At 52.0% G+C, this 14,416-nt stretch overlaps 6 protein-coding genes across 6 annotated transcripts; 3 read left to right on the top strand and 3 right to left on the bottom strand.

Moving 5' to 3' along the window:
* Positions 1–440: 440 nt before the first annotated feature.
* Positions 441–2,117, bottom strand: NCS57_00954000 (C3H1-type domain-containing protein; the record flags this gene model as incomplete). The annotated part of the gene is made up of 5 exons (XM_053059311.1): positions 441–489; positions 537–1,371; positions 1,438–1,792; positions 1,849–1,950; positions 2,007–2,117. 5 exons carry the CDS (start codon positions 2,115–2,117, stop codon positions 441–443), a joined length of 1,452 nt encoding a protein of 483 aa, XP_052911382.1.
* A 2,090-nt stretch (positions 2,118–4,207) lies between these two features.
* NCS57_00953900 (uncharacterized protein) lies at positions 4,208–4,623 on the bottom strand (the record flags this gene model as incomplete). Its single annotated transcript, XM_053059310.1, has 2 exons — positions 4,208–4,437; positions 4,530–4,623. 2 exons carry the CDS (start codon positions 4,621–4,623, stop codon positions 4,208–4,210), a joined length of 324 nt encoding a protein of 107 aa, XP_052911381.1.
* A 1,147-nt stretch (positions 4,624–5,770) lies between these two features.
* On the top strand, positions 5,771–7,339 carry NCS57_00953800 (uncharacterized protein; the record flags this gene model as incomplete). The annotated part of the gene is made up of 1 exon (XM_053059309.1): positions 5,771–7,339. One exon carries the CDS (start codon positions 5,771–5,773, stop codon positions 7,337–7,339), a length of 1,569 nt encoding a protein of 522 aa, XP_052911380.1.
* Positions 7,340–8,481: 1,142 nt separating this feature from the next.
* NCS57_00953700 (uncharacterized protein) lies at positions 8,482–9,006 on the top strand (the record flags this gene model as incomplete). Its single annotated transcript, XM_053059308.1, has 1 exon — positions 8,482–9,006. The coding sequence occupies one exon, from the start codon at positions 8,482–8,484 to the stop codon at positions 9,004–9,006; it is 525 nt and encodes a 174-aa protein (XP_052911379.1).
* A 1,764-nt stretch (positions 9,007–10,770) lies between these two features.
* NCS57_00953600 (Pectate lyase) lies at positions 10,771–11,527 on the top strand (the record flags this gene model as incomplete). The annotated part of the gene is made up of 2 exons (XM_053059307.1): positions 10,771–10,969; positions 11,025–11,527. 2 exons carry the CDS (start codon positions 10,771–10,773, stop codon positions 11,525–11,527), a joined length of 702 nt encoding a protein of 233 aa, XP_052911378.1.
* Positions 11,528–12,055: 528 nt separating this feature from the next.
* On the bottom strand, positions 12,056–13,977 carry NCS57_00953500 (M20-dimer domain-containing protein; the record flags this gene model as incomplete). The annotated part of the gene is made up of 3 exons (XM_053059306.1): positions 12,056–12,264; positions 12,325–13,529; positions 13,589–13,977. 3 exons carry the CDS (start codon positions 13,975–13,977, stop codon positions 12,056–12,058), a joined length of 1,803 nt encoding a protein of 600 aa, XP_052911377.1.
* Between the last annotated feature and the right edge of the window lie 439 nt (positions 13,978–14,416).

Here is a 14,416-nt window from a genome sequence, read left to right as displayed (position 1 = left end):
GCGTCTCCTCAGCGGAGTATTGTCCCATGTCCGTGGAGAAACCCAGTTCGGCGACACGAGGCCATTGGCCGATAGTCGACACGTGTTGTTCCCTCCACTGCGGGGCCGTTCCCTTCAAGGGTTCCATTTCGTCATCTGGCCGTTTGCAGTAAGCGGAAGTTGCTCCGGTTAGAGCGCTTGGAATGGAGTCGAAGTTAGCAGCTCTGGTATTGGCTGAGATTGTGTGTGTCTACCCTGGGCTTGACTGTAAAGGATTGATGGCCTGGGTACAGTAGAACCAACAGTGGGTGGCAGCAGTGGGTGACAATGTATTTGAAGGATATCTAGTGACTAATATTCATTGGAACCATGCAGCCAACATGCCAATCCGAGTCCGAGTATCAATCTTTGAGGTGGTGTTGGGGGTGGTATTGGGGGTTGAGCTTTGCCCGCAACTGCGGCTAAGTCACTATCGGCTCTGGGAACTCGCAACCCTCAGTCCAACGTTTCCTTGACGAATGTCAGTAAAGTCCTCAGTACGTTCCAGTTTCACTTACACTGGTCTCATACCCGCCTTGGTCAGATGCATGTCGCCAAACTTGGGGGTGTTCTTGAACTTGCACTCGTTGCCCCGTGTACAGAACGGGTCCTGCGGGCAATGGTGGCTCATGGGGCAGGCAAAGTCAGGGCACCCAGGCCCGACGAAGCACGGGCAACTGCGTGCCTTGTAGCGATGGATGACCATCTCGTCTGCGGTGAGCTTCGTGTCATGCTCCCTGGTGCATTGGGGTCCCCACGAGCAGGTGCCGCTGAGATAGTGACCATTGCAAAACGCTTGATTTCTTGCCTCTGCAAGTTTTCGTTTGTAGCTATCTTGAGCTGGAGTGTTGCCCGGCATCCTGGCAGGCGGATCAAGGCGTACATTGTCCTGGTTGAACTCCATGACCTTGAGTGCTTTCGCCTTGGTCGTACCGACATCAATATTCTGGTGGTTTCCGGTGCCACCAGCCGCAGCATAGCTCCCCTTATACTTGGTGGATATACCTCCATTACCCGATCTGATTGTCGTCGTGGTCGCCGTGACTGTCGTCGTTGCAGCCGGCGGCTGAGCACGAGGCGGAGGTGATGGAGAAGTAATCTGCTTGGGCGGAGATTGGGGAATAACCCTGGTCTCGTTCTGAAGCAGACCGCTGCGGAATACATTGTCAAAAGTTATAATGGGAAGACCGAGCTTCTTGATTCTTGCTGCTGCGGGGGTGGTCTCGACAAGTACGAGACGGCTCCCCTGGTCGTCGATATACGGCCGTAGATCATGTGCATATCCGGCGTCATGGCAGGCGACAAAGAATATCTTCTTGCAACGAACATCATCGTGATAGTATTTCAGCATTCCTGCATTGAATGAAAGGTTAGTACAGATGTGAAGTGCAAGTAGGCTAAGCAGAGACAGAAGCTCACGTCGTATCTTGCAGTCGGCATTCTCCTTGCCAGATCCGACGTCGACGAAATCAAACTCGGCACGAGCATTGGTGAAGTTTGTAACAAATTTCAAAAATTTATCTTCGTAGCTGACAATTCCCGAGAGGCGGAGAGAGTGAGCGAGATCCTTGACATTGGCAAAAACCCGGGCAAAGATGGTTATATCACTACTCAGGTCTGTATCCTTGACGTATTCGGCAACGTGTTGCCTGATCGCGAGTGCGGCATTCGTGGCACCTTCTTCGGGGTCTTGGAGGAAACTGTCCTGGAACTTTGCGCCGTCGCCGTCGACGAGGACCGCGACGTAGGGATCTTTTTCTTTTTGCTGCGCCTTCTGTGCCACGTTGCTATTAGGAAAGCGCCTGACCCGGCAGTGGAAGTTATACGCACCAAATGATTCTTCAAGTCCCTATTCTGAGCCGTGAGCTGATCATTTGCCTCCTTCAGGCGGCGCTTCTCCTCCTCAGAGGCCTCCACCGTCTGCTGTAGCATCTGTGAAAGGCAGTGCGGTTAACGACGTTGATGCGTACAAATCAGCAGATAGTCACAGGATAGCCTACTCGTAGCCATGAATGCCTTCCATTATCCTGCTCATTCCATTTCTGGATCTGGACAGCCAGATCCTCCTTGGAATTGGAACTATCCTGAGCATTGGACATCCTGTTCGTGCGTGCTTCAGGCAGCAATGTGGCGTAGATTAAAGCGAGAAGTCGGATTCAATAAAGAGGCCACGGTTACGGCAATATGGATTATGGACGAATCGCGTGGAGTCTGCAGTAAAGTTAAAATAAGCCTGTGTTCTGGTCCTTTGGCACTTTGGTCCTTTCTGAGAAGTAAGTGCAAGTTGACAAGGTAAAAAGGCAAGGAGGGCCGTGTGAGCTGGTATTTGAAGAACCGAACAAAGCCGGCACAGCTGTGAAAGACGCCTGTCTGCCTTACATATGCACCGCCTCCCAACACTGTTGGGCAGAGCCCAGAAGCTTCTGGCACGAAGCCCAAATGCAAATGTTTGCCTCGGCGAAACTGCCAAGCCAATGTTTGCCTACGAGCAAGGCGTGCAGGCCTAGATAAGTGGCCGTAGATGGTAGTACGCCTGGGAGGGGTGGGTCAAAGGGGAAGAAATCACCCAGTCTGCAAGGTGCATTTCAGCCATGATTGTGTGACCCCTCTTTGAATCCTGGTTTTTGGCTCTGTGGTGACTTGCCATAGGCAGATACCGTGCATCAGGCTGCCTTTGTGCCACCATTGGGAGAGCCGTGTTGGGTTGCCTCCTGGATGGTTCGCCCAGCTGAGGTATTCGTTTCGTTAGGCGCTGAGGCTCAACTGGGTGGTTCCATTTTCAGGTGACCACTATTTCAGGGTTCTTTTATTGACCTGGAACCGCCATCTCTGCTCATATTAGATGCTTCCATTGGTAGCGCCAATGTGATTCTCTCTGGCGACCCAACTGATGCCTTGGCACGGCAGAAGTACCAGTGAGCAACAAGGATGGGTTTGGACTCGTCAGACGTGCTTGGAATTATTTTGGGGCAAACCTCACTGTCAATAAGCGTGTCATTACCAGAATGTCATTGACGTCTTGACTCAACCATAAAATTCAGAAACCCGCTCCAACCTCCCACGCATTCCGAATGAAAAGAAAAGAAAAACTGAAGAGAATACAGCATCATGAATTACATAGATGCGATTCGACGGCCAAAGAGGCACCTCACATCCAGGACGGGCGCTTCCGTTGCCCTGCACCCGGGCCAGCATGTACACCAGCATTCCCCTTTCTAACGGCGCCTCATCAAACGCTCGGCGTGCTCCTTCAATGCCGTCATTCCTGAGGGGATGCTGAAAAATAAATTCCCAACTAATCATCAGTTATTATAGTTTACAGTCCCGTGAGTCATTGACTCACTGATCCGTCACCAGTTGGCCTGCCTGGCCCGACAACGAGCCGTGCCCACGTGCCATATCTACATGTCAATGACCCTTAGAGTTTCCTCATTGGTTCTTGCCGAATTCATAAGGTTAATTTGACGGCCCCTGGTCCCTGGCACGGCATCCCGCACAGTGCGCTTCCTCCAGCCCCTGGGCCCAGACTTCCCACGAGTACCTCAAAAGCGCGACAGAGTCGTAGACTCCGTTTACCAGGAGGGCAAGATAAGTCATACTAATCTTCCGAAACTTGTTCATGTCAAACTGCCCATGGCAGAAAACTTGCATCGAGCACAGACGAGTCTCGAATCAACCAAGCCTCCAGGCATGGAACTCTCCGCGAGATGGGCTCGATAGATGACGTATAAATTCGTCCGGGTGGTCAACACGGAGGGAAGAGTCGCTGCACGAGATCCCCAGGACCGCTGTGTCTACGGCCGTGTTCCAGGCAGCAACCGTCTGGGCTGGCACGGCAGGGGTTGAACCCTCAGCGAACCTCAAGGCTGTAGCCCAGTCACTCTTCAGGTCGGAATCGGCTATCTTTGTAGCGGTGGGCAGCCCCCGCGGGAAGTGGAGGTTTTCGAGAAGGACCTTTTTGAGCTTCGAGATAACATAATCCCCCGATACGCCGTCGTCATCGAGTAAAGGCTTGCCGATCAACCCCTCCATACGGTTGGCGACAGCACTCATCAAGCCATCCCCAACAGTGTCCCACCCTCATAGTTGCCAGGGAGCATAACCTAGGCCCTCCTTTGACACACTCATCGAACAGGTTCTGAATTGTCGTTTCGCTGTCCCGGGTGCTACTGATCCAGGCGCTGGTGAACTAGCAGTTGACGTGCATGGCATGTTCAAGCACAAAACGTCCAACATGATCAAGGAACATGGCAAAAAAAACATAGCCCAGAACAGAGCCGTAAGAAGTATCCCAGTGGTTGATCTTATGACCTTGGTCAAGGGCCTCGACGATGAAGAGCATATCTCTGGCGATAAATGGTGTCCAGATGAACCGGCCGTGGTCTTTCTCGGATTTGTAACAGAGATCGACGAGGACGCCTGCTTCCTAGCCAGTATATATAGGTGGCATTACGCAGCATGAGTTCCTCACTCATAGCCTGCTCCAGCGACTTCTTGGACTCCAGGCTGACCAGGTCCACCAGGGTTGTCGAGAATGCTGCCCTTGGGTGGCTTCTTAAAGGCTTTGGCCCTGATCAAGTCAAGCTGAATGCCCTCGTTGCTCATGTTCCGCGTAGGCGAGCGGCACTGAGAGCCTCGCGCAATCGAAGGCATCCGAACCACCACCAGAGTTGTCGTATTGACGCTTCGACTTGCATAGCTTTCAGGAAAGAGTTGAGACTCCGTCATCATGTGGCAGAGCCAGGGCGAGAGGGGGATGCTTTGGGGCTTTATGATCCAATAACTGCCCAAACTTTGGTCGATTGAGCGTACCGCGAAAAGACTCATCTCGAAAGATTCTATCAAGCTTTGCATCGACACTGTGGAGAAGACGATCACCAAAGTGGTTGGCGGGATGGACATGGCACAGCCTTGTATCCAGGTCGTTGGTGACGGATGACGCCTGCAATTCAACGGGTAAAAAGCCACACACCCGTACGAGATGCAGGGAATGACGAAATGGTACGGAATTAGCGGAATTCGCCATCCAATTATCTCGAGCTTTTAATTACGCTGAGTTGTCGGACCGGTGCCTTGGTTGTTCAGGCCAATGCTTGGCGAGTTGGTCGGCCGCTGGGTATGACCAAACCGGGTGACTCGCTTGTAGATGGCCGAGAAGGAGTCCGCCCTGTTGCCACCAGTCTTGTGACTTGGCCCGGGACTTTGCAATCGCATTTTGGAATCTCGATGTCTATCTCCATTGGCGGGTAAGAGATAGTCAACTTAGAGAGCCACACTGGGTGATGACTGCTCTTAGGATGCGGTCGCATGTCCCTGAGAAAGGCCTTAACATGTGTGCTAGCTAACTAGCCAGCTCTGGAGATGAGCTGAGTGAGCTGGGTTACGATAATGCCGACTGCCACGACAACAAAGGCCTTAAGGCCGAAAGTGCTAACCAGGGACATTGCTATGTTTCCTTCTACGACCCAAATTTTCTGGGCCTCTTCTTCCTTTGGAACTCGCACCATACTCACAACACATGAGTGAAAGTCTGTGACGAGCATGGGACAGGTGCTTGAGCAAGCTGGGCTGAGGGAGGATGACAGGGGCTGATGCCGATGTTTCACAATATGCGCTTAGTCAGAGCACATGAAACGAGCAAGCGAAATTAGCCCCAGGCACGAGATCAAGGTAATTTCCACCATCCTCGCTTGTGTGTGCGGATATTGTTTCGATCAGTTATCAGCTTCACGACCAAACAAAGCCAACAGAAATGGTTCTAACGCGTCATCAAAGACGGTTGCTCTCTGCTAGGCTTGAGAACCTGGCACCAGAACTCCTGCACCGCATCTTTGCGTGCTTCTGTCTCCACTGTCATGGTCGACCTGACCTCCCATTTTGGAGCCTACATGAGCCCACAAGCTTGGAAGCAACGGCATCTGCGGACTCATCGACATATTGGGAGGGCCGTCAAGCTCTGTCCAGTCTCTGTCTCGTCTCGAGACGGTTCCGCGATGTCGCTCAGGGTGTCCTCTTTCACGAATTCATCATCCCGGTTGGTCGCCAGCCCACATCGCTGCATCGACGCGTAGAGCCCTTTCTTCGGACTCTAGCATCACGGCCAGATCTCGCCCGAGTGGTGTGTACCGTGGCCTTGGATGAATACCTATCGCTGCGCTTAGACGTCGAGTATGCTCGAGAGGTGGTAGAAGAAGCCTTGCACGCTTTGGGCACCAACTTTGCTCATTTTTGGGAACGAAGAAAACAGTGCCAAGAGCCAGAACGCCACTCGGTATGCTTTGAGATCTCGCAGAGTTTCATACTTGGACAGCTTCAGCCCGGAGACTCGAGCAGTGAATACGTACAACGGCTTGTTATGGCTGAGATTCTCGTCCTTCTGGTCGCCTTACTCCCAAATCTACAACATCTCATTCTTCGCGATCTTCTCTTCCCGGAGCTAGTCTTCCCTGCGGCAGCCAGCGCACTTGACATCACCAGGATCCCTCTGAAAACACTTGACGCAATGGCGGTGCCTCCTTCGATCCTGGCTGTTGCGCCAGATCTCGAGACGGTTCATGTAGGTCCTCGAGACTCGTACCCCAAGATGCCAAGTGCCAAAGGGGTCTACTTCTGTGGACATGGAAGCGACGACAATATTGATGTCAAGAAGGTCATTTCTTTGTGCTCTAGCGCTCTTTCTACCTTTTCGTACCAAACAACCTTTATCTGGTCATCTGTCGACCAGAGCGTGGCCAAGATGTTGCAGCCGCGAACAGCAGTGGAACTTCTCACTGACGTCTGCTCAAGTCTGCGATCCTTGCATCTTGACATGCGTTTCAGGGTTGCTTTTGACAGAGACACGCAAGTTGAGCCAATGCCGAGTTTAAAACAGTTCATCGTGTTGGAGGAGCTGTTCCTTACCACCAACTCGGTATATAATGGATCAAGCCCAATGGTATCCGACGAGGAATTTCTTGTGCATCTTCTTCCTCAAAGCATCCAATCTGTTACATTCGTTGACCCCGAGTTTCCCCCTCCATCTGAACGCCTTCGTCGGGGCTTTCTTGGTCTGGCCGATGCCAGGAGAGATAATGGCCTGTTTCCAAACCTCAAAGACTTGCGATGCGACTCAAGGCAGGTCTGTGACGATGGAGAAATCAAGCATTCCTTTTCCCAGGTAGGGGTGGACTTCAAGTATCAAGAGTTCCCCACACTAAGCTGGAGCTATTCCAGAGATCCCCTACCCGCCGAGTCTCCCCGGCTTGCGCATGAAGCTTATCTGAGGGAGCTGGAACCAAACGGGCCTGGGCCTTTTACTTATAATTCGGACGAGGATTTGTAACGGCACGATGGATCAGATATACGCCGGAAGACGGAAAACTGAGCAGGCTGGGGGTGTGTACAAGCTTGGTGAGATCTCGTAGGAGCCATGTTTGGTGTCAGAGCCGATGGAATATGGAGGGGGCTCCCGTGTGATCGATATGAAGAGGGTAGTCTCATATGTTACGTCATGCCTTTCAATGTTTCTGGGCCAACAGACACGCGAATGAGCATCATAGCTTGTCCATGCTGTGGGGACTGGGAGTGGGCACCAAGCGAGAGTAACGCGAAGTGCTGCTAGTATACAACGACCTGGTCAGTCAAGCAATGTCATTGAGTCCACGAGGCACAGTCAGGTGCTAGAAAGAAGACCAAAAGAGATGGCAGCCTCCAAAAAAGGAGACCCTCAGCTGGCGGTGATGGGAAGCCACGAAGTTCAAAAAACATACAACAGCGGGGATTCGCTGGTCGTCACCGACCCAACTACTAATCCGCCCCTCACCGGCTTATCTATGGGAGAGCGGACGGGATCCCGAGTTCTCCGGTGGGTATGGTCGTATGTGCAAGGTAGAGGCTAAGATTGTGTTCATAATGGGCGGAGGGGGTTTCATGATAGTTACGCGGGAAACGCGGGTCCTCATAGCGGTTACCCGCCCAGTGTTATTTCTATCTCCTTCAATAGGCTTAAAAATGACGGCCCTTTTATTTAATTTCGGACACAGAATCAATTTAAGCAATATGACAATATGCAGTTGAGAAACGGCGGCAGCTATTCCCCCGCCATCGTTGTGGACGCCCCCATCCAATGGCGTTGAAGCTTGAGCACAACATCAACCAGATACCGGGTTTGAGCGGCTCAAGCGCCGAAACTAGCAATCACTTGTTCGTACCGTAGATGTAGCATGAGTTAACATACCACAGCGAACAAATTGGAGCCAAAAAGCTGAAAGAAACCCCATATTAATACCTTGATAGGCTTCCTGGGCCATCAAGTCCCACAACGCATCCACGGTAAGCTCTGGGTCCTTCGGGGGAATATTTTACCGCTGTCCAGAATCCTTTAGTTGATTCTCGCAACGCCGCCTGCTTTAACCCCTCAGTATCCGCTCCGCTCCTACACCTCCTCTCACATCGCCATTACACAACATCATTGAACCATCAGCCATGGCGTTCACATTATACGATGCAACCATTGTGGATGCAAAGACCATCCTTGAGACTTTGGATGGTCTCCTCGAGAAAGCAGAGGAACAACCCAACGCGGAAAATTTCCTCAAAGCGCGGCTCTACGAGGATATGAACCCCCTCACCTTCCAGATCCACGCAGCCACAAGGTTCACAGAGCTCGTCCTTGCCAGGCTCACTGGGAGGGAAGCCGTGCAGTACGAGGACAACCTCGTCTCATACGCCGACATGCACGCACGCATCGCCGAGGTTCTGGCGGCCCTTGAAAAGGCGGACAAGGATACTGTCAACCGATATGGAGAGGAGGTTTTGCCGACAGCTTTGCCATCTGCAGGGACAATGGACATCAGTGGGAAGGCGTTTGCCAAGGGAGCAGCGATTCCCAACATCTACTTTCACCTAAACATGACTTATGCCATCTTGAGAAAGGAGGGAGTGCCTTTGGGAAAGAAGGACTATGCGATGGGGTTTGCCATGGATCATATTCTCAAGCCGAAGCAATGAATGACATCATATCGTTTTGAAGGAGAATAGCCCAGATAAATGGGTCTTGCCTAGCACAACACATCCATTCTTTACCGCTCGTTACTGCGCAGATTACTATTCACGGAAGATTTGACACAGGTAAATATTCGGTGAGGAAGAACTGAGTTCCACATCATATGTTGTTTATGAGAACATGGGCAAGCAAAGCCTCGGAAGCGGATACTCAAGCGCGAGCGGAGAATATTGCTGGTGATCTCCGTAATCTCTATTGATATGTGGGCTTGCAATGCCGCATTTTGGTACCGATGGATGGAAGACAACGAGACAAAATAAGAACAGTGTGATAATACGAAATGGACTATTTTAATACAAAATAAATATGTAAAATACCATCTTAATTAATGTTATTTATACTGTACATCAACAATAATATTATTTCCTCCTATTATTCTCAAAACAATAACAAGTTGTCTAGGTGTAGGGTAGGCATCAGAGTCGGAGCCACCGCCTTTAAAATGGAGTCTGTCGGAGTTTTCTTGACCCCCACCGACAAAGACCGGGCCTCTGCCTGCACTTTACTTCCTCCAATCAGCAAACAGATGTGACAGTCAAGACCGGACGATTGTGAGGCGGGAAATCATTCAGGGGTAAGATTGTTTCTGTCAATGCAGGCGCAGGCGTAGGCGCAGGCCCGTCAGCTCAAAGTGCCGTGTTCATGGGTCGACCATGGAGACGGGATTGTCAACTCCACTGTGTTTACTCGACCAATATTGCGGTGTGAAGATGGCTTCTATACGTGATTTTCTATCTGCTTGCTTCTGTTGACAAAGATCATCAAGCTTAAACTTTGCATCTACACTAGGGACTACCCGTGGTCGCAGCATCGGAAGTCGGTGCATCGGTCATCTCTTAGCGGGCACATCTCGGTGAACCTTCACTTCAATAGAGTTCAAGTGTCTAGCGGTCTGCCCGAGATGCATGTCAGCCTCCCAGGATCCTCCAGACTGGGCGGTGGGCCGTGAGAACCCAGCTCACTGGTGGAACTCTCCACGGCTCGATGTTTATGCAACCACAGACGTTGTGTTAAGGAGTCAACCGTCTTGACGGATGGATGACGGACCTCCGAAGCTGCCGTTTACAACAACAATCTTCTCCAGGGCAATACGAGGCGATCCAATCGGTTCTCTCAGCTCTCGGAACTGTGTGGTCGGGCCATCTAAATCCGGCATGATGCCCCCCTGGGCTGCCACTCTCGACCTACCGTTTTCTGCATCAGACCGGCGTCACGTCGTTGGCTAATTCAAAGGGGGCGAGCGTTGCATGGGGCTCAAACATGGTTAACCTTAACAAGCTTAAGCATTAGCACCAATAGCTTATCCAGGTTGCCGCATGGATGTGTAGGATGGGGCGGACAGGGGGTCCCGCCCTATCATGAAGCTTATTTCACACCCTAGTGGTGGAAATACTGCCCCGGGGATCCTCAAAGAGTAAACTAGAAACACGGCCGTGCCACGAGTTCTTCCGCCGTGTCCCCTCGCCGAGACTGGAGATTGCTGCGGAGCAAAGGCCCGCCGGGAGGACCGATAGGCACCGGCCACGATGGCTGAACGAGGAGCCATCGTGCGACGCCGACAGCCCGGAGGCTCGATATAAAGATGTATGAATGTCTCCTCGGTAGCTTTTGATTCAGCACCTCAACTCAACGCACTCTCATCAATCCATTCACTTGCCTGCTTCTTCAACCACTCAACCAACAACCTCATCTCTTCTATAACCGCCAACATGCACGCTCCGAGCATCGTCACTGTCCTCGCCGCCCTCCCCGCGGCCATGGCTTGCCTCGGCTACACCGGTGGTGTCCCCAAGGCTACAGGCAGCAAGTCTCTGAGCGCTCCCAAGACCCTCAAGAAGGGTGAGGTTTTCGATGCCGGCTGGGTCCGGTACGACCGTGGTGTGAAGTGCACTGGTCAGGCTGAGGGTGGTAAGTTGTCGCTTCTCTGAACGCTTCAAGCAGCAGATTCTAATTCCACTTCTAGGTTCCAAGGACGCCGTCTTCATCCTCGAGGAGGGTGCCACTCTCCGAAACGTCATCATCGGTGCCAACCAGCGTGAGGGTATTCACTGCAAGGGCTCCTGCAATATCGAGTTCGCCTGGTTCGAGGATGTCTGCGAGGATGCCATCTCCATCCTTGGCAGCGGCACTGCCAACATCATCGGCGGTGGTGCTTACCACGCCTCCGACAAGGTCATCCAGCACAATGGTTGCGGTCACGTCAACATCGTCAACTTCTACGCCAACGACTACGGCAAGGTCTACCGATCTTGCGGTAACTGCAAGGGCAACACCAACTGCAAGCGCTCCGTGCACATGGAGGGCACCACCGCCGTCAAGGGTGGCGAGCTCATTGGCATCAACACCAACTACGGTGACAAGGCCACCTACTCCAACAACTGCTACCCCAAGACCCAGTGCCAGGGTTACAAGGGCTGCGACAAGGCCAAGGGCGAGTGCGAGCCCTCCAAGGCTGCCAAGTGCTAGATGGCTCGTTGACGGGCTGTGCGCTTTGAGTTGTTCGTTTTCTTCTTCTATGATACCATTGCCGGCATCTTTGTATCTGTTTTGACACTATAGAGTGGTGGATCGCTACCTGTACATATTATCTTAGCGATGTATATAAAAGTAACCCGCAGGCTTGGTCCTGCATGCCTCCATAAATCTGTCTCATGTTGGGTTTGCAATGTGACCCCCCGCTTGATCTTGATGGCCATATCCTCATAGGGAAATGGTGACTTAAATCAGCTTGGTAGTGGCAGTGATGCAGGCTAATTCTCAAAACAGTCGCCGGAAGACTAAAATTTGATGTTGTGAATAGGGCAGAGAATGACTGTTGAGCCAAGAGAGCTTGACTTGCGTGCTCTTTGTTAGCTGTCCGATAACTTGGACAAATAATGACCTCTTGCTTCTCCTGTAGAGCCAGCTAATACAGGACAAGTTGTATCTGAATGATTGCCAATCCAAGAAATTCCCTTGGGCTCTCTGGCTGACGTTCATCAGCTCTGCCGCCCCTTACAAGTCCTTGCGCATTTGTTTCGCCTTCTTCATTTCCTTCATCTCCTGGTCATAAGCATTGACCTGGTCAAAGTTGCGGATGAAGTCGTAGTAGAACTTGGCCATGTTCACATGCTCACTCATCAGAAGCTTTTCATTAACGCCGTGGATATTGCTGAACGACTTGAGGCTCCCAGGACTCCACCTGTAAATGTTCCTTGATAGATCTATAAGAGCCCAATGTTAGCCAAAATAATACAATTACCTCCCAGGATCAGAATACCTACCAAGATAGTGGCGAGTATCAGTGTTACCTGTCATGGCACCAGGGGCTGGAACGACGTTGGTGCCCCGCTGAGCAAGGGTGTGGCGGATGGTGCCAGTGAATATATCCCAGACATGGCCCTTAGTGGGAGAGACAGGCGTGGGGTAGTGCTTTTCCCTTGCCTCCAAGATGAGCTTGCCGCTGTATTCAGGCTCCCAGAACGGCCTTGGGGTCTCGCTGTCAGGGGAGATGCCATGGGCCTCAAGATATTGCATATAGTCTCGATCACCTTTGAAGGCCTCGACTTGAAGGTTGTACTTCCGGGCCACGTCATAGGCTAGTTTTGCGATGCGGTGTTGGATACCGCCCACGCTGTCCTGAGGTGCAAATCGGTGGTTGACTCCCATGCTGACAAACTCGGGTAGAGAAGTTATCTTATTCCCTCCACAGAAAGAGCCAATGGCTTGTGATGTCTGGATGCTGTACTGCTTCTCAGGCGAGACCTTGGCCCAAAGTTGAGCTGCCCCTCTGAGGTCGCCCCAGCGGATCATTTGAGTGAGAGCAGGGAGGGCTCGAGGTGTGTAGCGAGTGAAGCAAACCAACCCCTCATGTACAGGGCCATTCTCGAGGATCCGAGGACTGAAAGGATTATCCTCCAGTGCGATGACAACATCTGCCATCATGCCAATGGCCGTGTTCGGAGTAGGGATAGCGATGTGCCCGCCGACAACACTGAGGTCGAACCACACGTCCAGGTAGCCCTTTTCATAGACGGCAGGGAGAGCATATAGCGTGTCACCGACCTTCTCTAGGCCAGCGCCACCTTCGTCAATAATGACAGCGATCCCGTCCTCTCCGTATCTCTCCTGCAGGTGCTTCGAAATCTCACCCGCTCCGCGACGACCAGAGCACTCCTCGTCAAAACCAAAGGCAAAGACAACAGTGCGGGTTGGTTGGTAGTCTTGTTGAGAAAGAAGAGCTTCCATGGCAGACATCATGGCGGTGATGGCTGACTTGTCTGAGGAACCACGGCCGTAAAGATATCCGGTAGACTTGTTGTAGTAGCCACCGAACGGCGGGTACTCCCACCGATCAAGGGTTTCTTCCTCGACTGGCACCACGTCTTGGTGGGCAGTCAGGAGGATCGGGGCAAGACTATCATCGGACCCCTCGACAGTGTAAACGAGCCCGAACTGGTTGATAGTCTCTGCCGTAGCATATTTGTGCCTTGATTTCATGCTGTTAGTCTATGCTCCTCATCTTAAGGTTCATGTTAAATGTATTACACAGTCGGATAAGTCTCCTTCATAAGGTCGGGGATTTCCCGGAAAGGCTTCCATCGTTCGTCCTCATCCACATCTCCTAGGTCGTCATAATAAACCGAGGGAATTTGGACAAACGGCTGATGGCGCTTGGCCAAGGTCTCGATTGCATCACTGCCCGAGAACAGGTCGTCCGAGCTCACCAACCCGTCCTCCGAGGGGTCCATGGGGCGAGAGAGCTCGCAACTAAGCCAGGAGACGTCGGGCTTTGTTTCATGCCTTGTCCCGGACTCCTTTTCCGCCCCAGCCTTTGCGTTTGGCCCAAGGCGGTATTGCTTTTCGTTGGTGAAGGTGAAGGAAGACATCTCACTCGCTGCAGCGAGGACGGCAAGGCTCCAAGCGGAGGGTCTCATATTGAGGAGTGTGGTGGGTAAATTATGCTCTGAGAGTTAAAATAAGAATAAAACGTCAATTAGGGATGATAGTCAGGTCATCTGAAGAGCCGGTTGAAGCACTCTTATACTCCCCCATATCTTGGGACGCACTCATCTGGCCTGCCGATCCTCAGTCGACAGCTTCGTGTCTGAAACAACTGGTCTAACGCAGTAGTGTCTCAATTGCAACCCGGGCCGCGTAAATACGCCTTGTTTTGATCTGCATCCTGCCCGATGTTTCACGACAGACACTCGACAGACGGAAAGATGCTGAGGGACCCAAGGTACTTGCAGATGACCTATATTGAGTTCATCCCTCTACCACGTTCTGCAGGCTCGTTAATGACGTGGCAGTCGGCCGGCAAAGAATCGGCATATGCGTTGACCATGTCTCACAGCCCCTCTCGCTCGGGGACGA

Source organism: Fusarium keratoplasticum, chromosome 7 (genome assembly GCF_025433545.1).
Source record: "Fusarium keratoplasticum isolate Fu6.1 chromosome 7, whole genome shotgun sequence".
NCBI classification, from domain to species: domain Eukaryota; kingdom Fungi; phylum Ascomycota; class Sordariomycetes; order Hypocreales; family Nectriaceae; genus Fusarium; species Fusarium keratoplasticum.
Note: the sequence above shows the minus strand (reverse complement) of the source record. Positions and strands in the feature narration are given on the sequence as shown.